The sequence below is a fragment of the Typha angustifolia genome, chromosome 11 (assembly GCF_048772165.1).
Source record: "Typha angustifolia cultivar Huaian chromosome 11, ASM4877216v1, whole genome shotgun sequence".
NCBI classification, from domain to species: Eukaryota; Viridiplantae; Streptophyta; class Magnoliopsida; order Poales; family Typhaceae; genus Typha; species Typha angustifolia.
In genome coordinates, this window is record NC_133249.1 from 15,876,275 (window position 1) to 15,897,183 (window position 20,909).

Here is a 20,909-nt window from a genome sequence, read left to right on the forward strand (position 1 = left end):
CTTTCAGTTTGACTGACTGTCTGGAAACACAATCAGACAAGTAGGATGCTATTTGGACTTTGGATCCTATGCCTACTTGAGTTTTGATAAGCAACTTTGTATAATAATGGTCATCAATTTATGCAATCGATATATATCGATATATATCAATACTAATAAATATACAAATAATATACTTCAACTCATATACTCGTTTTTTTTTTCCTCTCTCTGAGATTATGATTGGGCAGGCTAACTAGTGTGGGGTTATCTTTTATATTTTCTTTTGAATGTGATCAGAACCGCCAAATGAGCATGATTGATACGCAAACTCTACTAGGCCGTGGTTCGGCCCAATTTGTTAGTCCAAACGGGCCCAGCGCAACTCGATGGGCATCCGATTCCAATCTATCTTTCGACTCGTATCCTCGTCGTTGATGCACGCGTGATTCTTCCTCTCAAATTCGCGAGTCGGCTCGGGTCACCGCTTCTTCGCCGTCGTTCTCCCCTCCTTGGCCCTCTTCGCCCTTCTGCGGAAGTAGGTACACCGGCCGCCGGCCGTTTCCCCTATTTCTTCTGCTACCGTCGAGAACTCTTGAAACCCTTGTGTAATTGTTTTATGCTTCTCCAAGCAAAGGAAATTGTTGTTATTATTATCTGGTGTTGTTTTATTAACATGTAGTGTTTTAAGCTTGAATAGTGTGAATTAAGGATTTGCTTGCCGTATAACTATTCGCTTGTCGGATAATATATAACCTTAGATGGCAACCCCAAAATGGTAGGTGTTAGTGGTTAATTGTGATCATGTGATAGACTTCTTGTGATTCGAAGTCACAATGCGAGATTAGTCCTGGCGCCGGCATAATTGCTTGTTGTTATTTGAGTGTGACTCACCTTTTAAGTTTGCGACAATTTTCTCACTTGTAATATCTTAAATTCTGTAACGTTTATTATTTGCACATCATTTTCTTCTCCTAAAATCCTTCAAAACAAGTCAATTTTTCGTTGTCATTATCGTTTTCAGGTCTGCAGTTTGAGCCAGCCACAATCTGAGAGCTTGTCCCTAAAACATACTGCGAGTGACTTTTATTATTTGTCAGCTTGATGTGCAGGAGGTGTGTGATATTAGATTAGAGCTCATGGATAACTTCCATAAACAGCCATTACCCCCTGGTGTGGAGATGTTGCCAGATTCATCTTCAAATTCTGCTCCTCTTAATCCTTCTTCTTCAAAGCCTTGTCCTGTTTCGGTAGACATCAAACGTGGTGTGTATCCTAGTAATACTGGAAGCCTTTTTCCTGTCACCCAATCAAATACATCATTCCCCTCTGCTCAAGGTTCCTCTAGTCATTTACAGCCAACCAGTCAGTTTGCCTTCTCTCATCTAACATGTCCTCCACCACTTTCTCAGTCTGGGAAAAATGAGCTTCAGTTGGCACAAAATAATTCCCAAGGCGGCACCACCTTCACTACTGACTCAAGTTACCCCAATCAAACAGAGTCAGATAAACGTAATTTTGGTGCTGAATTAAAGAATCCAAATTTTGGTTTTGATACTCAAAGAGTGGAAACTAATCATGCTATGCCGTCAACTACATCTCAAGATGATTTGAGAAGTTCCTCTCAGGCTGCTGGAAATGTCATGAATCAGCAGTTAGATGGAAAATCTACAATGGACAAGGGTTTGGTCAAGGGGAGCAACCTTGTGAATGGAAATGGTAAATTCTTCTCGCTCTTCCTTTCTATTATAATTGTCTAAAAATGACCTGATATTTGTAATTTTGTTCGTCTGGCAGACATTAGCCCATCAGGACTATACCTTGGAGATGGTAAAAGTATCGAATCTATTGCCGAACATGCTGTGCTGCATGAGCAAGTATGATATTTTCCAAATTATTGGATATTCCTGGTCATGTATAGTCTTGTTATATTAAGTGTTCTTAGCTTGTGATAAGCAGGAAATTGCCACCCAGCAAGTTATACAGAACCGGAGGTTAGTCTTTTTCTTTCCTTTCTGTGTCATGCTATGTGAAAATGCTTTAACCAATAAATGCTGCAATCTTTTGAAAGAGAATATTCCTATGGTTTCTTATCCTCAGACAAGCAGATGGTACGCCTGCACCTGTGGATGGTGCTAAAGACATACTCTCAGGACGTTACGATCCCAATGCCTTGAAGGTTGATGACTTGCATGGTTTTTTTATCTTTTATTTATACATCGATCTAATTATTTTGGTGTTGTCGGTTTTATTGATATGATTTAACATTTTTAGGAGCATCTGCTAAAGATGACAACCAATCATCGTGCTGAGATGGCCAGCAAAAGGGGGAAATTGATTCATCAAGATAATGGTCAGTTTCTTTTTCAAAAATATGCAGCACAATCCATCGTATATTTCTTATATTTCTTATCAATACATACATGATTTTTTTAGTTAATACTAGCTACTTTCATTTGAATTTTTATGCTGCTTCTTAAAGAAATGTTTCTGACTTGAATTTCACATGTCCAATCAGCAAATATAGAGATTGGTAATGGATATGGTGTACCAGGAGGTGGTGCTTATTATGCTGTGACTCCCTTAAATGCCCAATCTAGTAAGATTGCTCTCGTCCTATTTCTTTTGTTTCTGTTTCAATATTTTCTGAATTGTGCTAACTAATATTTACTGTTTTAGAGAAACCTATGGATGAAGTTGGTGAAGCAAAGGCTGCTAAGGAAGTACCTGAATATTTGAAGCAACGACTGAAAGCACGGGGAATTCTTAAGGATGATAAGACCAATGGCCACCCCACAGCAAAAGAGGAAGTTAGTTTTCTTTAGATTTGGCAATGTTGGCTAGATGATTAGCCTTCTTTTGATTTTCTTGGTTCACATATATTTTTGGTACTCTTAATAGTTGATAGTATATGTCTGCTCGTGCTATCTTACCCTTTTTATGAGAAACTTTTTATCCTTGGTCCAGATAGTAGAAGCTCAAGATGATCGGGTCGCAGATTCTCTAAAGCTGCCTCCTGGTTGGGTGAGTAATTTTGTATATGGTGTGCCAGATTTTATTTCTTTGCTACTCATCAACTGGCTGTGAAGTGAAGCTACTTAACATGTGATATTTGTTATCCTTCAAATTTATCCCAGAAATTACTATGGCTTTAGGTCAACAATTCTTTGGTACTGTACAATGAGACTGCCATTTTCATTTATCTTCAATTTTAATTCCCACCCAGCTGCTTTTCCCCAAATTTTCTTTTGTTGACACTTTGTTTTGGAAGAGTAGCAACATAAAACCCTCTTAACTTTTGTGGGATTTTTAATTTCCAACTCACTTGATAGGAGGAGATTCATACATACACTATCTAAAAATCTATACAAGGATTAACACTAAAGACACCTTTTTCTTCCCATATCCATTTCCTTCCATCTTTGGCTCCATTTGCTTTAGCTTCCCTTGTGTAATATTATTGTTATTATTGGTGTTCTTCATTTCTTCTTCTATTAACACGAAAACTTATGAGCTTTAATTGTTGTGTACCTTATCTATGCTTTTCTTGGACTTGGTTTTTCCCCCCCTTCATTGTAGGTTGAAACAAAAGATCCAACTACCGGATCATCATACTTTTACAATGAGAATACTAGGGAAAGCCAATGGGAGCACCCTAGCGCGACTGCTGGTAATGTGAGGAACCCAGTCGCATCATCTTTACCACAAGATTGGGAAGAGGCAGTAGATGGAACAACAGGTCTGTAAAATCCTCTTTTCTAGCAATGTCAATGCTAATGAGCTCATCATAACTGTCAGAAGTAAAAGGGAGTGATTTGACTAGTATAACAGAAGGAGCTGTTGTGATGTGTGTATTGGTGCTCAACTGAAGTGAAATTGTTGTTTTTAGGCTCAGTCGCATCTGTTTGGGATTAAAATAGATTGTTAGATTAGTTCTATTATTATTTGATTCATTTACTCTTCTTTGATTTGGTAGGGTTCATTTTATGTTTAGCTAGATGAATTGATCTATTGTACCAGTAATTTGGGATTCACCTAATTGGAGTTTATCCACATGGATGGGTAGTGTGATTAACTTGTCATATGTTTGAGCTTAGAATACATTAGGGGATTTTCCACATCATCCACATCATCAGGCTGGCATGCTAGACTAACCGTTGATAAAAAATTTGATTAGGCTTTAGTGAGGGATTGGATCATAATCCTAGGTGGAGAAATCAACTCATTTATTTGGCATAAGGGGCATAGATCTTGGGGAAGAAATTGATCAGTCTAATTTGGAATGACAGGCCGGCCACTATTTATGGGAAACAACTTGCCCTTTCCTTTTTGAGGATCATCTATTAGTTGCAGTCCTAATTGCAAAATATAAAGTCTACTCTACATTTTATTAGAACGCAAGCATCATTGCAGAAGCTATATCAACTTTTCTGTGAGCAGTTCCACTAATTTGTTCAAACATTGATTTTTCTGTTCTTGGGGTATGTAAACAAGAGGTTCTGCTGGAATACGTTGCAATTCCTTACTTCCTGTGTTTGCACGCTTGGTTCTTCTATGTTTATTATAGTGTGCAATTGTAAAAGGTTCTAGGATGTCTTTTAAGATTAGACTTTAGATCTTGCAGCATATCAATCTCAGAATGATAGTTCTCATGTCCTTCGATTATCAAACCCTTGCATTTGATCATTATTGTACATATCTTGGCCAAAGACTTACTAATGTTTTTTCTTTCTGATATCTGACTTAAGCAGTGATATTATCTTGGTTGTTTGCTTTCTCCTGAAAGCCGCTCTGTACTTTATATTTAGCGCTGTCGAAATTCATGCACCTAAGGATGAAGGATTGTCAAAAAACTGCCAGATTTTTTTGCAAGTAACTCTATCTTGTGCTTTGTAATGTGAATTCGGTGTTCCTCTGTAGGGAAAAAGTACTATTACAATACAAAGACGTGTATAACACAGTGGGAGCATCCAAGTTCAATAAGCCAACTTGTTTCAGCACATGCTGTTCCTGAAGCTGTATGGCATCACACTGCTGCAACTGTTAATCTCGATAATACTCATATGAATAAATGCTTAGGCTGCGGTGGATGGGGCGTTGGCCTAGTTCAATCTTGGGGATATTGCAATCACTGCACTCGGTATTTTTTTATGCCTTATTTTTTTTTAATCATTGGGATGTATCTTTCGTTTCTCCAGGAATATCTTATGTATTCCGGTTCTTGCTTTCTGTGTAAAAGTTGGCCTGCAATGGGTTGGTTAGCTTGACAATAGAAAGCTCGGGGACAGATTTATTATTTTCTCAAAAGACATCCATTATTAAGACAGCATATGAAGTTTGATTTGTGGTTGTTTAAAGCAGGCTCCAAAATCTTCCTTTTCAACAATATCCATCATCTCACCCAAAAAATCAACAGCAAACAAGAAACATAGATACCTCCAAAGGACAAGGAAAGGCAGGAACAAATTACAGGTAGCCTAGCTTGCCATCAGGCTCTTATTAATTACACTGTTGTGTTACAATGTTAATTTTTATCTGGTTCTTTCTACTGAGCTATATGTTTTAAAGGCATGAACAAGATCATCTTTCTGAAATTCTAGAAAGGTTATTGTTATCTGCATACTTTATTAATATTGGGACTATGATTTGGTTCCCCCTGCAGGTCGAGCTTAAAACCTCCATTTTCTAAGGATAACAAAAAAGGAAATCGGAAACGACAGCATACTGAAGATGATGAGTTGGACCCTATGGATCCAAGTTCTTATTCGGATGCTCCACGTGGTGGCTGGTATGTTTTTTTCTCTGTGTTTCTCTTCTGTGATACAAGCTAGTGCATCGGAATTGCATTGTGCAGCTTTTTAAAAAGATAGTTTCCTAGATATTAGTATAATTTCTTTGAAATATTTCTGATGGCATCGTGGCATTAGTGAGTTGTCATGTTATTCATATGTGCTGTGTTCTTCATTGCCTCAACACATTTCAGGGAGAACCAGCTAGCTCTGGGTTCGAGTGGCATTTCACCCCTAACCACAACTCCCTAGGATTGGCGTATGGGCCTTTCCTGTGCAGCTTAGGGCCTTTTGTTCTAGAATTCTTCCTATTTGTGGGGCATTTGTGGCATGTGGGTGATCCTCTTATTTCTCAAACCGAGAGGTCCAAGAATTTTGGTTTCTTGTCAAAATTACTGTGTCAGTGGTATTGGTAGTTCTTCATATGTCCTTCCTGCAAAGGACATTGTTAATTGTATTAGAGATGTTGCCTTATCTACAGTATCATTCTTCTAGTTCATTACGTGACTTTGTTGATTGAGTCTTCCTCTCTGGTTTTCCCTACTGTTTTTGAGAGAAAAAATACCTTACCTTATTGTTACTTGTGGCTTTCTGCTGGCGCTAAGCATGTCACACAATTTCAACTGTTTTAACTGCAGTTTAGGAGCTGTGTCGGTCAAACTATTATCTTCCTTTAATTGCTAACTTTCCATTCCACCTAACAGGTGTAACCACCATGAGAGTACAATTCATTTCAAATATGGGAATTGTAATAATAATTGCTGCCTCATATGTTACTTGCAGGGTTGTTGGCTTAAAAGGAGTACAACCACGAGCAGCAGATACAACTGCAACTGTATGTACTTCTAAATTGCAAAAGTTCAAGCGCTTTCTGCCTGTACATTAGCAATTTTTTTCTCCATTTCTTGACTATCTAATGGACCTTTTGGATGGATGCTTCTGGGTTTTTCTTGAGGCTAAATTTGCATCCAAGGGAACACATTATTATACTCTCTAACTAGTTTTGAATAACTTTTATTGCATGTTCCCAATTTTTGGTGCTGCTTTCCTTAGGAATTTGATACAATTATTTAGAGGTTGACTTCCGGTTTAAAGTCTAAAAATTTGTCAAAGTCTTCTTTGTTTGGGGGTTCTAGCCAATCATATAAACCTTTTCTTCTATTAACTTGTCCAAATCTTCACATATCTATTTAGGTATCAATCAAGTGATCATATGGCTGCATGATTTTAATGATGGTATTATTTTGGTTTGGATTACAGGGACCTCTCTTTCAGCAGCGGCCATATCCTTCTCCAGGTGCTGTGCTGCGAAAGAATGCCGAGATTGCAGCCCAGACCAAGAAGCACGGTTCTCACAGTCATATGGCTCCTATCTCTAAAAGAGGGGATGGCAGAGATGGACTTGGCGAAGCAGACTAGGAATCATATAAACTTCTTCTTGAGCAACCCCTTTGATCTGAACAACAATTTTGTGCCAACTTAGATAATTCACTTCAAGGATTCAGGACGATAAACGAGTGCTCTGATCCATCCATCCAAGTCTGATCTTGAGGATCTTCCTTCGGTGTATCATCATGTAGTCATGCTCTATCAATGTAAAGGAATTTATTGGTGAACTCAGGCCTTCATGGTGTGAGGCATTATTTGGATTGGATGTGTACTAGGGAAATGCAAGAATACCTCATGATCCTATGTCTTAATGCATATATTATTTTCATTCTTTTTGTGTTGAATTCGTGAAGCAAATCTTTATTGAACCATCCATAAATGTATGATTAATTATGAGATCGTCTCGAGCAACATAGTAAGTGTCAGGCTTTTAGAAATACTAGGTATCGTTAAGTTATTTAAATGGCAGGCTTTTAGAAATAATTAACCCTTCTTTATATTGTTATACTAACAGTCTACACTCTTATAAACTATAGCAAATGTACAATATTTTTGGACGGTGGAGATTGATTGACGGGGATGATCAGACGGCATATCTCAGTCTATACTAAAATTTCCGAGCTCGAGGGGAGAGAGTCGGTTCACCGCTGGTCGGCTCACTCGACGATTCTTCCACTATATAAATTCACATTAGCGCCGAGCTCTCGAGCTCTCTCTCATCTGTCGGTCTCTCGATCGAATCCAAACAATGGAGAAAGGTGAGAGAGGTCGACCCATCAAGAAGCAGAAGACCTCGGTTAGGGCTTCCCATGTCGTGGAAGAAGACGATTTCGACTACGCCGACGATTTCGACGACGATGCCCGAGATGGTATTCCATCTTTCAATAGCCCTTCTTTCCCCTCTTTGATTGCTGAGCAATTCCTCTTGGAATAATTGTTGTATTCTTTGGATTGGATTTGACTGGATTAGAGGAGAAGGAAGCCAAGAAGAGGGATTTCACCAAGCTGGAGTTGAAGCCGGATCACGCGAACCGGCCGCTCTGGGCCTGCGCGGATGGCCGCATCTTTCTCGAGACCTTCTCTCCCCTCTACAAGCAGGCCTATGATTTCCTAATCGCCATAGCCGAGCCTGTTTGCAGGTAATTGTGTTAGAATTTACAAAAAAAATTAGCACTTTTTTGCTGGTGTTTCTTATCCTTTTTGTTTTTTGGGGTGTTACAGGCCGGAGTCGATGCACGAGTACAATTTGACGCCACACTCATTGTATGCGGCGGTGTCGGTCGGTCTGGAGACAGAGACCGTCATTAGCGTCCTCAATAAGCTATCGAAGACGAAATTGCCCCGCGAGATGATCGATTTCATCAATGCCTCCACCGCCAATTACGGCAAAGTGAAGCTGGTTCTGAAGAAGAACCGTTACTTTGTGGAGTCCCCATTTCCAGAGGTGATTCTTAGCACATGAGAATAAAAGGTTGCTTTTTGATTGGATTATGAGAAACATGATACTGTTTGCAGGTCCTAAAGACTTTGCTCCGAGACGATGCCATTTCTCGAGCAAGGATATCCCCTGAGGTATTATTTTTGCATATTCTGCCAATTCAGTTGCACAGCCTCTCCACTTGATTCCTGTCATAGCATATTGGTAATTTCAATTATTTGTTCCCTTTGTAGGATTCCCAAGGTGCTGAAGCATTTACCGTTAGCAAAACACTTGGTGAGATTGAAGGTGGCCATGAAGAGTTGTATGGAGCTGAATTGGCTGCTGCGGCAGAAGAAAAGGAGACTCACTCTTTTGAAATAGACCCTGCTCAGGTACTATGCTGTTCAGGTAAAAAACTTCTTTGTTGAAAGTGGAACAAAATTATTGAAAATGAGATGAACTTTGAATTGCAGGTTGAGAATGTTAAGCAACGATGCTTGCCAAATGCCTTAAATTTCCCTATGCTGGAGGAGTATGATTTTAGAAATGATACAGTGAGTTATTCTTTTCTAGGAGAAAGAACCTTTTTCTTTTCTTTTCTCTTTTCATGCATCTTGAAGTATGATTTAGTAATTTGTTTAGCGGTTTCTTTTCTAATTTGAAACTGTGTTGTCAATATATTTTGGCATTTGCAGGTGAATCCAGACTTAAACATGGAATTAAAACCCCAAGCACAGCCAAGACCATATCAAGAGAAAAGTCTCAGTAAGATGTTTGGAAATGGTGAGTTCTAATTTGTTGCTATGTGCTCATTGGCATATAAGTCTATCATGAGATGTTTTTTACTGTAATGGGATGAGAACATCCGTTTGGAATGTCGTAATTCACCCATGAAGAAAATGCAGGCATATGTTACATAATCTCTTCTTTTTCTTTTTGAATTTGTGTAAACTGTAAAACAATTTTCTTGCGTTTCTAAAATACCTTCCTGAGATAGTTACCCCTCATTTTATTGTTACTGTGAGATAAAGTACCTTCTTGTTTTATGCTGATCTAGATGTTAATTTCACTAAAGTTCTGAATGAATCACCTAGATTGGCATCTGGACTTATATCAATTCACTTGACAAAATTTATTGGTTGCAGGTCGAGCAAGATCTGGCATCATTGTGCTACCTTGTGGTGCTGGAAAATCTCTAGTTGGTGTTTCGGCAGCATGTCGCATTAAAAAGAGCTGCCTTTGCTTAGCTACTAATGCTGTTTCTGTAGATCAGTGGGCATTTCAGTTCAAGCTTTGGTCCACTATAAGAGACGAGCAGATCAGCCGTTTTACGTCTGACAACAAGGAGAAATTTCGTGGAATGGCTGGTGTAGTTGTGACTACGTATAATATGGTTGCTTTTGGTGGCAAGCGATCTGAAGATTCTGAAAAAATCATTGAAGAAATACGGAATAGAGAGTGGGGATTGCTTCTCATGGATGAGGTGATCTTGCATTCTAATACCACTAGGTTACCTAAGGAGGCATTTCTATCAGCTAAATCTAGTATAGGTTATCCGCATGTCTCTTTTGGTACTTGTCGTGACAAATAAGATGTGTGTTAATATCTTTTTTTTGTGTTGCTTGCAGGTGCACGTTGTTCCTGCACATATGTTTCGTAAGGTTATCAGCATTACTAAGTCGCATTGCAAGCTTGGTCTTACTGGTCTGTTTCAGTTATTTGTTAGCTTTCTTGAACATTTTTGTAAGATATGCTGTTTTTCGTGATTAGTGCATTCCATGTACTTGCAGCAACACTTGTGAGAGAGGATGAACGCATTACAGATTTAAATTTTCTTATTGGACCAAAACTGTATGAAGCTAACTGGTTGGATCTGGTAAAAGGTGGGTTTATTGCTAATGTGCAGTGTGCTGAAGTATGGTGTCCCATGACCAAGGAGTTCTTTGCCGAGTATTTGAAAAAAGAAAATTCAAAGAAAAAACAGGTATAAATAATCTGGAATTGTTGTGTCTTTCGAACCAAGATTTGAATTGTTCATTTCTTATTATTCACAGTAATAGTAAGTTCAGTTCTCGTTTTTTAGTCTGATTCTGTTGTATGACTGTATCATAATTGGTGAAAAAAAAAATAGTTGGACAATGGAGTGACCCATCTTTATTGTTCCATTGATAGCCACAACTTTGAACCATTATAAAGAGAAAAAGACATATATTTCGTATGGTACTGGAAAGAAAGGCATTTCTTAAGAATAAAAATAATTATTATAAGATCTGTATGGAAATGAATAAGTCTTACTTTCTTCCTTTTTCCCAATCTGTAAAGCTGTGGTCATCACTGCATTTTCCATCTATATGCTTTTGGAGTTCATAATTCTCTTATTATGAAGTTAACATTTTTGCTAAAATAGTCGCTTTTATTCATACAACCTCCTCTTTCTGATATTATTTCAATCAACAGGCACTCTATGTGATGAATCCGAATAAATTTAGAGCCTGCGAATTTCTAATCCGCTTCCATGAGCAGCAGCGTGGTGACAAGATAATTGTCTTTGCCGATAATCTTTTTGCTCTTACTGCTTACGCGATGAAACTAAGGAAACCTATGATCTACGGTGCCACCAGGTTTTTCATGACTGTGAATATATATCCTCAGGTCATCAGTCATGTATTTTTCCTTTCAATTTATTTACTTTTTCTTTCGAATCTCATTCAGCCATAATGAGAGGACAAGAATTCTTCATGCATTCAAGAATAGTCCAGATGTCAACACAGTCTTTCTATCTAAGGTATGAATTATCCTTGTCAACATGTTTTTTATCTGATCTATCTCTGAACAGGGTTCTTTACTTCTGTTAATCTATTTTCAGTGCTGAATGACATATATATGGTCATTAGTATCTTAATGTTGAAAAGTTCTTACTGTTGAAAAGTTCATACTGTAACAGTTATGTTGCTTAGAAGTCGAAAGAACATGAGATATCTGGTAACTTGCCTTTCTATAATAATAAAGTATGATTTAGTACATTACAAGATAATATTGGCTCGTTGTGTAGAAATCCAAGCATGCAAGTTCTCTTTGTAAAAGGTTTCTTCAGTTTGGGGCTTGAAGTTCCTGATAACATCTATCACTTACCCTTAGGGAACATATACCTTACGCAGGCAACATTTGTTGGAGAGATTCCTGATTTTTTATATAGGAAGAGAGTTGAATAATAGAATGTTAAGAATTTTCACATAGAAGAAATGATCTCTTAATTTAATGTGCTCAGACAACCCATTTGACTGTGGATATGTACATTGGCTGACAGCAAAATTTTGAAGTACTACTACAAGATTAACAAGACATGGTCTATAATTGCAGATTCTTTTGCTCAAATTTCAAGCTTACTAATCTTTTTATATCGTTTTTTCTTTTCTAGGTCGGTGATAACTCAATTGATATTCCTGAAGCCAATGTGATAATACAGATATCTTCCCATGCGGGTTCACGACGTCAGGAAGCTCAGCGATTGGGTCGTATTCTTAGGGCTAAGGTACTTTATCTAACTATTAAGGAAAAGGAGTAAAGGTTGTTCTCACTTAGCATGCCTATTATAATCTCTATATTTCTGTGGAAATTGAGCCTATACTTATTGATCAATGTGGCTTAAGCTTTCTTCTGGCTTGTTCCATTATAATATTTTTACCAGTTGCTTTTCTAAGCTTTATGCTGCTTATGGATAGACTGTCTCAATTATTTTGATTAGATTATGTTGTCTTCTTTTGAGCCTGAAGTACTTGTCTAGGTTGATGAGAATAATACAAGTATATGAGGCATGCAATTTTCTATGTTTTTTTTACGTCTCGGTGCAAAAAAATATGTTCAGTTAACCAATGTTGGTTCTAGATTTGGAAGCAAGGTGAATCTTGATTCATTTCCTCTTCTATATGGAGAGTTTAGTTCTTTCATTTTGTCTTGTAATGTTTATGTGATATATAACCATAGAATTTTTTTTTTCTGTCCACTTGAGTTGTGCTTGTGATTCCACTTGTATTCATATGAAGGGTGAAGTTCCTTGCAACTAGATCTATATTGATGTTTAACTAAATTTTCCTATAAACTACTATGGATGATATATGATCTATCTTTTGTTTCTTACTTCTTGCAAATATTGAGTTTTCAGGGTCGACTTCAAGATAGGATGTCAGGTGGGAAAGAAGAGTACAATGCTTTTTTTTATTCACTTGTATCCACTGACACACAGGTCCTACTACGTTTTTCATCAGTGATTTAGTATGTTATAAAGCATTATTTCCCCTAGATGATACTACAGTCTATTGAAATGATAACTTACTCTTTACATTGTCTCAGGAGATGTATTACTCTACAAAGAGGCAACAATTTCTGATCGACCAAGGATATAGTTTTAAGGTTTGTACTTCATTTTCAGAAGCTGGGATACTTAATTGTTTTAATTTATGCCCAATTTTTTTTTAAAGTGCTTAGAGAATCTAGTCTGAGATGCTAATATGTCTTGTTCCGTCTGCTACGAAATCAATGTTCTCTGTTAGAAAATTTTACTTGACTAGTACTTTCCAACTATCTAGTAGCTCCTTTAAAGAGAAGGAAAAAAAGAAAAAAAAATGTTCCAGATCTGCTGCCTCTTAATTCTAGGCACCAACATATAAAATTGCAAAATTTTATCACCCAAGTGATCCATGTTTTGGTATTGCCAGGTAATCACAAGCTTGCCACCACCTGATACGGGAGCTGAGCTCAGCTATTATACCCTAGATGAGCAACTTGACCTTCTGAGCAAGGTTTGTTCTTCTCACTCTTTTTAGTCATTTTTCTGTTGCTAATGTTCCCTGTTTTCAAGAGGCAAGATGTTTTCCTTTTTAATTTCTTTTTGTTGCTGCAGGTATTAAATGCCGGGGATGATGTCGTGGGGCTTGAACAGTTGGAAGAGGATTCAGATGGTAAGGCCCTTCTGAAAGCCCGGCGATCTACTGGAACAATGAGTGCTCTTTCCGGAGCAAACGGGATGGTTTACATGGAGTACAAGTACTACTACTGCTACTACCGCCACCAATCTTTCTCTTATCAAAAAAATTCTTTCCACCCTCTTCTCTTGCTCCTTTAGTTTAACAATTCGACTTTCTCTGATGTTGGTTGGGTTTCTCATCTGCAGCACGGGGAAATCCAGGATGGGTGGACAGCTTAAAGGTAAGCCCAAGGATCCTGCTAAGAGGCATGTGTTGTTTAAAAGGCGCTTCCAGTAAAAGTCACTACCAGAACAATTTCATGGCATGGCGGCAAAAGCTCGAGGTTCATAGGAGTGTTGTAGTTGATGGCCTTTTGGTAATCATACAACTGAACAAAAGACGGAATTCTGGAGTCTGTCTTTGATGTATATGTTTCAGTTCGGCATTGAATCAACCTTCTTGTAACTACTGTAGTAGTTTGTACAAGAAAAATTTTTGTTGGATACTTGTGAATATACATGAACAGTGTACTTATGTAAACCTATTATTACATAATGCGAGTAGAGTAAATCTACTTTCTATTACAATTTTGTATCCATTTTTCTATACGAATATAAATACTTGTAGGTAATAAACAGATTGTAAACTTTGTTAGTATAAAAAAAGATGGGATCCGTACAAGATTATTTGGGCTCAATTCTACTAAAGCCCAACAGCAACTGATAAATATAAGCCCAAAAGGTTCGATCTTTGTATAGGACTGATTGTGTTACTTCCACAATCCCAACTTCGTTCTCGAGAGAGGTAGTAGAGAGATGGAAGCAATTGTTACCTTAGCGGCTTCGTCTTCCTCTCCGAGGCTCTTCTTATCCACCTCCACCTCCACCTCCTCCTCTCGCCTCTCCTCCCATGGCTTCCCCTTCCCTTCCGCCAAAGCGCTTCCACTCAGCAGGAGGAGAAGAGGCTTCGACAGCTCCATCAAAGTCTCGGCGAAGACGAGGACGCTTTCGGATGGGTGGGATCTGTCGAGTTCGGTTGTTGGGTCTTCGTGGTTGACGAGGTTCGAGGAGCTGGATACCACCAACATGCTTCTCCGGCAAAGGATAGTCTTCTTGGGATCTCAGGTAAGGGTTTTGGAAAAATAGGTTTGAGTTTTTTTAATTTCGTTTAGAATTATAAGTTACCTCCTTTTGTATTAAATGAGGTGAATTTGTTGGTTGGTATTCGAAAGATGTAATTTTTTTGCGATTTAGTGGAGGGATCCTTTTTTGCTTTAATAGTCGAGGAGATTGAGTTCATATCTTGGATGGAGAGGCGATTTAGAAGTATTTGATCACTTTGACCCCCTTTATAACGTTTAATTTGGAGTTGTGCATTAGGAGCAGGAGGTTGGATAGGAGATTGGTGTCGAGAATTCAAGAACAAATTACTTGTAGTACGAGTTGGTATTCAAGAAAACAAGGATGCTACTTCCTTATATTTGTTGATTCTACAGAATTAGCTCTGGTTAAGTAATGATATTTGCAAATAGTGAGCAAAGCATTAGCAGGCAGATATGAGGAGACAGAAGAACTAAATGAAATGGGTGATGCGGAGATGCAAAGCTGAGAGTTCATAGTCCGAAAATGGAGTTGATTGCTAGGTAGGTATGATATGGAAAGTTGAAAATTGTCGAAGATTAAGATGGACATGGTATGAAACTTAGTGTGAAGTGATCCAAAAAATGACTCCTTTAAAATACTTATTGAGACATGAGGAAGCAATAAATTTAGTGCTGTCTAGCTTTGGCTGTTCAATTTTGTTCCTTCCTGCTGGAAATTCTTCTACTGTTCTATCAAAGATACATTCAACGTATTTACAAGTCAGAATATCAGGCGTCTGTTTAGCACTTTGGTATTTCAGCTATCTTTGGGTTAAATACTATATAAATTTTGTTTTCTTACTAAGGGATTTTGTTACAGGAAATTGAGTCGTCTGGAACTCATGTTATATCTGTATGTTCAGCTGATATTAATCTAATTAAATGTTTACCTTCTTACTTTTCTTCTTTCCAAATGATGAGTAGGTGGACACAATGACCGCTGATCTAGTTATCAACCAGATTTTGTTTCTGGATGCTGAAGACCAGAAGAAGGATATCAAGTTGTTCATAAATTCACCTGGTGGCTCAGTGACAGCTGGTATGAATTTGTTGCTTCATTTCTAATTAAACAATCAGTGTGTATATTCATGTCCATAAGTGTATGGCTGCCAAGAATGGCTGTTCATACTCATGCTGGTCAACACACACCATTCCAAAGTAGATACAAAAAGGAAAAAAAGAGCTAGAACTAGAGCCTTTTGGATTCAGAATGAGATGTAGCTGAAAGGGCACTCTAATTACAAACGAAAAGGAAATTGTGATAATTTATGCAACATATGATGACTTCAATAATATGATAACGTGACAATTTTTCATCGGCATCATTAGATGTTGCAATGGTGGATTTAAGAAATTTTGCACATTTTCAGTCTATCAAGTTTAATACTAGACCAAATTAATGATGCGTATCAGAACACATCGAGAATTATCTACTTCTGATAAGGTCTGATGATATTGTTTGGAACATATCATGAAACAGAAGGTTGAATATGGGAAACTACCAATATATGTTGCTTTTGTCAGTTTATTATGACCTTAAGTCAAGTGTTCTGCCATCTCCAGTACATGAAAAATGCTGATGTATACAAATAGTTTACTTTGAGGAAAGTTTGATATTTCAGATCAAGAAATTATAATACCTGGAAGCTAGTAATGACCAATGTTATACATTTCCTCTTTATATGAAGATAAATTATGGCATTTCTTTTAACTGTGTATTTTCCTAAAATGTATATGTTGAACAAACGAAACGTGAGGCTGTGTAGCGTATCTTATTAATGTTTGTCATGATTATTGTCACATTATCCAATTAGCAGACCATGCTGAGAAGTGGGATATCTGTTACATGCTAGACTTGGACATGGTAATTTTTTTTAAATTTTTGATGGATCAACAATTGCAGGAATGGGAATATATGATGCTATGAAGTTATGCAAGGCTGACGTCTCTACTGTTTGTTTGGGTCTTGCTGCATCCATGGGTGCATTTCTTCTTGCTGCTGGAACAAAAGGAAAGAGGTTTTGCATGCCAAACGCTAGAATCATGATTCATCAACCATTAGGAACTGCTGGAGGAAAAGTAAGTTAGTGATTGCTGGTTAATGCCTTTCCTTTCTTGCCATAAATCAGAAGTAAAACTTTGGTAGCAATTCTGCTTATTTGACTTCTGTGAAAACCATATGTATCATTTTTCTATTGCATTTTCTAGCTTGAGATTGCATTTCAATGACGAGTATAGGTCACCTGCTTTCACATGTACAGTGATATTCATTTGTCAAAGCAACTTTTTTTTTGTAGATCTCGATCTGTCCAACAAATCGTAATTGCGACATGCATTATACATTAGTTACAATCTGGACATCCTTAACACATGCATGCAAGAACTTTTGCAGGAATGACAAAATCACAAACTTAAGGTAGACTGAGAACAAATGATATGTTGAATTGTTGATGTTCCTTCAAACGAAAAACTAAACTGACTTGTTAAATTTTACGATTCGACTACGTGAGTTAAGTTAGTCGAGTCGGTTGAGTCGAGTCTATTTATCTCTTAATTAATTCATGCTTATGTAAGCCACTAAGATAAGTCCAATTAAGTTAGGAAAACTCTTAAGATAAGAGTCTTAATTATTTTGAAGCAAAAGTCCTAGTTGAATTAGGAAAACTAATAAGGTAAATCCTAATGAAAGTCGGGCTAAGGTTAACTTCTATAAATATATGAAGTGCATCCTTAATTGTTTATGCCTGAAATGAATATTGAGTTAAGCTAAGTTAAATTTATTTATTTTGTATTATCGTAGCAGTCTATTTTTTCTAGGAATATATTTAAGTTAGAAACTCTATTTTCACCTTCAAACTTTAGCTACCATCTACCTTCACAAGCCACCCACTCATACAGTTGACCACCACCATTCCACAGCTGGCTGCCACTCTTTGATGACCTTCGCAACTTCAATTTTTCATATTTCTGCCCTGTTTTGATCTTACTTTACTATTTTAGCTATAATTTTTCATCTAGATCTCCGATTGATTTTATTCCAAAGCCGTTAGATTCGAGATTTTTGAGTTTACTATCCATGAAAATCTCAGGATCATCTTGCAAAGGGATCGTTCTAGATCTAGTTCGTATCATTAAACTCCAAAGATATAGTGTTTTTGTCAAAATGAATTCCTTGACAAGACAAGTAGCATGAAATATCTTAGGTTGCCAGAGAGAATATAGAAGTGTTTAACTTGAAACTAGTGCAACTACAGGATGTCTCGCCAAGCTTCTTACCTGGTAACTCCAACAATTGTATATTGCAAGTTGGTATTTTTTAGGAGAAGTGTAAATGGGCAATTGAAGTATTGAACTCATTTAAGAAAAGTAATTTGCATATGATAGAAGAGTAGTACTTTGATGCATGGATGGTCGTGCCGCAGGCACGGCTTATGCCGAATACCGGCTGGCACGGCACGGCACATGTCGTGGTACTTGTTGGTCGTGCTACAAAAGGGAGAGAAAAGAAAGAATGGTGGGTTGGGTAAAATAGAATCTAGCGATTGGTGGCTCGAGCTCAGAGGTGGTGAGACGAGGACGAGACAGCGGTGATGAGGTGTATGGGGAGTGGCGTCGGCTGGTCGACGACGAGCGGCTAAGCTACTAGGAGAGATGTTGTGCGACACCCCTCGTGCCACGTGTTGGTACGCTGCCGACATAGCCATCGTTACTTTGAAGAGCAGAAGAATAGATAATTGAAAGTAACGATCTTTTAATTTCCTAGTCAAAACTTTCTTATTTGAGTGTAATGTTGAAGTATGTATTCTGTTCTGTTTAACTCTAAAGACATGGCCATTGTTACTTTGAAGAGCAGAAGAATAGATAATTGAAAGTAATGATCTTTTAATTTCCTGGTCAAAACTTTCTTATTTGAGTGTAATGTTGAAGTATGTATTCTGTTCTGTTTAACTCTAAAGAGTTGCTTTTTTGCGTTCGAAGTTGTTTTCCTGTATTTGAGTAGCAAGTTGTTTCATCGGAACTCGTATGTATATATATATATACACTTTTGTTATGCAGACAACAGATATGGGATTACAAATTAGGGAGATGATGTACCACAGGGTAAAGATGAACAAAATTTTGTCAAGAATCACAGGAAAACCCGAGCAACAGGTTAGCTTAATAGTTTTGCTACTGATAATTTCACTGCTACTTGTATCTCAATAACTGAGCTTACTGAGTATGTCATATTTGGCTTACAGATTGAAATGGATACAGACCGCGACAACTTCATGAATCCCTGGGAAGCCAAGGAATATGGATTGATTGACACTGTTATAGATGATGGGAAACCTGGGTTGGTTGCGCCCATTGCAGATGCCACAGCTCCTCCTAAAACTCGTGTATGGGACATGTGGAAGATTGAGGGGAGTAGAAAAGCCAAGCAGAACCTGCCTTCAGAGCAGAAGTTTTTCCAAAATGGGCATGAAAGTGGGACCGAAAATGATGAGGAGAAAGACAAAGAACAGCCTAAGGAGGCCACAACAGCAACATGAAGCATGACGCTCTGACAATTCTTTCAGCACTGAAAGGAAACTGGTGACACATTATAGATATGGATTATTTAGTTGTAAAGTGTCCACAAAGTTTCTCCACCAAGTTTGCCTTTTGCCGAGGCAATTAAAGCTTTGGTATGGTTTTGCCATGTACTAGATACTGAATCCTACAGATCATATGCCTTTCTTAAGCGTATTTTCATTGTAACAGTAGCTTGGCTGAACTTTCTTAGTTTGCTTATCCCTGCATCTCAGAACAAATGGTCCAGGGTTGGTTGGACCATCTGATCTCATTTGTTCTTAGGTTTTTATGTTGCAAATATCAACAGTATAACGCGTAGTCACTGATGTGGACAGCTCCGGTACGTTGTTGTTTTTACCCCTGTGATCTGTGTTTGTTATTCGTAGAACTTGTCATGTAACGGTAGATGTAATAACACTCCTCTGCAATCGATTTATACCAATAGGTAGAAAATCCGTTCGTTCCTTATTCCTCGCAATGAGAAACAAACAGGTTTTTTGATTCTCCGTGGAGTATTTGTGCAGTTCGTTTCATGTGGTTTAAGAAATCCTTGCTTCAGTTCATAATATAAATCATAGTTTTTAGATCAATTGATAATCTTACAAAGCATCAGAGCTTGAAGTATCTGGACAACCGGACTCATTCTTTTACAGGTCTCGTCTGGGTCGAGCCGAGCACAGTGCCGGTTTAGAAGTCAGCGAGATTCAGACGACCACTTTCTGGGGAGTGATGAATTGGGTGTTACATCCCAAGTGGGGAAGACAAAGCTGGGAGCGAAGAGGGGGAGGGAGAGACGAAGGAGACGAGCAGAAGCAGCCAAAGGCGAAGCAAAACGCCAACCTTTTGCTTTGGGTTTGCCAAGTACACAGCGAGCGATACGCTTTACAACGTTCTCGTCTTCTTCAGCAGACAAGAAAAGACCCCCCAAAAGCCAAAAGGGCTCTCTCTCTCTCTCTCTCTCAATCGACTGAAAGAAATGCGATATATAGCAGCCAGCTCGGTAATCGTTATGACACTAATTTGCATATGATTAGTAGTAGAAAGTCTAAAGCAACCAAAGCGGTAACTTTTGGGGTATTTTGTATAAAAATCGATTGCAGTTTTTAACCAATGACTATATTTTTCAGAGATCTTTCCAATGGGACCCAAACTTTATCATTGCTCTCTCTCTCTCTCTCCCTGAAAACTGGGGCCCAGTATTTAAGCCGAATGGAATGGGCGCAGCTGTTCGTTTCGCATGCACCTCTTTTAATCCGACAGCATAATTTAAATCGGTCCCCTTGCGAATTCAAATTTACGAACAGGCCCCGCCATTAACGGCACAGTACTGTTTGTCTCAAGTACGCCGAGTGGCATTTCCCGTAATTTTATGGATTAACTATGGGTGAGATACTATACACCACTTCTCTTAAACTAGGCCTTCGCCATACTGCTACTAGTCCCTCTACTCTCACTCTCACTCTCACTCTTAACTCTCACTCTCGAAGGGATCGATGTGGTGGGGCGAGATAGCGTCACGCTGAGGTCATATCTCCAGCGATGTCGGCGGATGGGAGGAGGCGGTGGAGGAGAGGAGCCATTTGCCTCGCTTTCCTCGTCCTCGCATGGGTCTGCGTCGACGACGACCACAGCGTGGTGGCAATTCGGATAATTTCCACCAGCTCCAGGGG

At 38.3% G+C, this 20,909-nt stretch overlaps 3 protein-coding genes across 5 annotated transcripts; all 3 read left to right on the forward strand.

Moving 5' to 3' along the window:
- The first annotated feature begins 362 nt into the window (after positions 1 to 362).
- On the forward strand, positions 363 to 7,488 carry LOC140769612 (uncharacterized). Of its 3 annotated transcripts, none has more exons than XM_073110376.1 (15): positions 364 to 517; positions 1,004 to 1,698; positions 1,777 to 1,856; positions 1,939 to 1,973; positions 2,080 to 2,158; positions 2,254 to 2,332; positions 2,498 to 2,578; positions 2,659 to 2,789; positions 2,947 to 3,003; positions 3,559 to 3,718; positions 4,900 to 5,119; positions 5,341 to 5,451; positions 5,642 to 5,767; positions 6,552 to 6,603; positions 7,029 to 7,488. In XM_073110376.1, exons 2-15 carry the CDS (start codon positions 1,119 to 1,121, stop codon positions 7,185 to 7,187), a joined length of 1,950 nt encoding a protein of 649 aa, XP_072966477.1. In that variant the 5' UTR covers positions 364 to 517; positions 1,004 to 1,118; the 3' UTR covers positions 7,188 to 7,488. The 3 variants fall into 3 exon arrangements, with proteins under 3 accessions (XP_072966479.1, XP_072966477.1, XP_072966478.1); XM_073110377.1 differs by having other exon boundaries at positions 391 to 521; XM_073110378.1 differs by lacking the exons at positions 6,552 to 6,603; positions 7,029 to 7,488 and adding an exon at positions 5,963 to 6,537 and having other exon boundaries at positions 363 to 517.
- A 363-nt stretch (positions 7,489 to 7,851) lies between these two features.
- On the forward strand, positions 7,852 to 14,128 carry LOC140769611 (general transcription and DNA repair factor IIH helicase/translocase subunit XPB1-like). Its single transcript, XM_073110375.1, has 18 exons — positions 7,852 to 8,026; positions 8,128 to 8,296; positions 8,379 to 8,601; positions 8,673 to 8,729; positions 8,829 to 8,969; positions 9,051 to 9,131; positions 9,273 to 9,360; positions 9,723 to 10,060; positions 10,206 to 10,281; positions 10,368 to 10,561; positions 11,035 to 11,198; positions 11,290 to 11,362; positions 11,996 to 12,109; positions 12,740 to 12,820; positions 12,928 to 12,987; positions 13,293 to 13,376; positions 13,478 to 13,620; positions 13,748 to 14,128. Exons 1-18 carry the CDS (start codon positions 7,906 to 7,908, stop codon positions 13,836 to 13,838), a joined length of 2,298 nt encoding a protein of 765 aa, XP_072966476.1. The 5' UTR covers positions 7,852 to 7,905; the 3' UTR covers positions 13,839 to 14,128.
- A 175-nt stretch (positions 14,129 to 14,303) lies between these two features.
- Positions 14,304 to 19,596, forward strand: LOC140770913 (ATP-dependent Clp protease proteolytic subunit 3, chloroplastic). Its single transcript, XM_073112241.1, has 5 exons — positions 14,304 to 14,665; positions 15,607 to 15,721; positions 16,586 to 16,761; positions 18,739 to 18,834; positions 18,924 to 19,596. The coding sequence occupies exons 1-5, from the start codon at positions 14,357 to 14,359 to the stop codon at positions 19,215 to 19,217; spliced, it is 990 nt and encodes a 329-aa protein (XP_072968342.1). The 5' UTR covers positions 14,304 to 14,356; the 3' UTR covers positions 19,218 to 19,596.
- Positions 19,597 to 20,909: the final 1,313 nt, after the last annotated feature.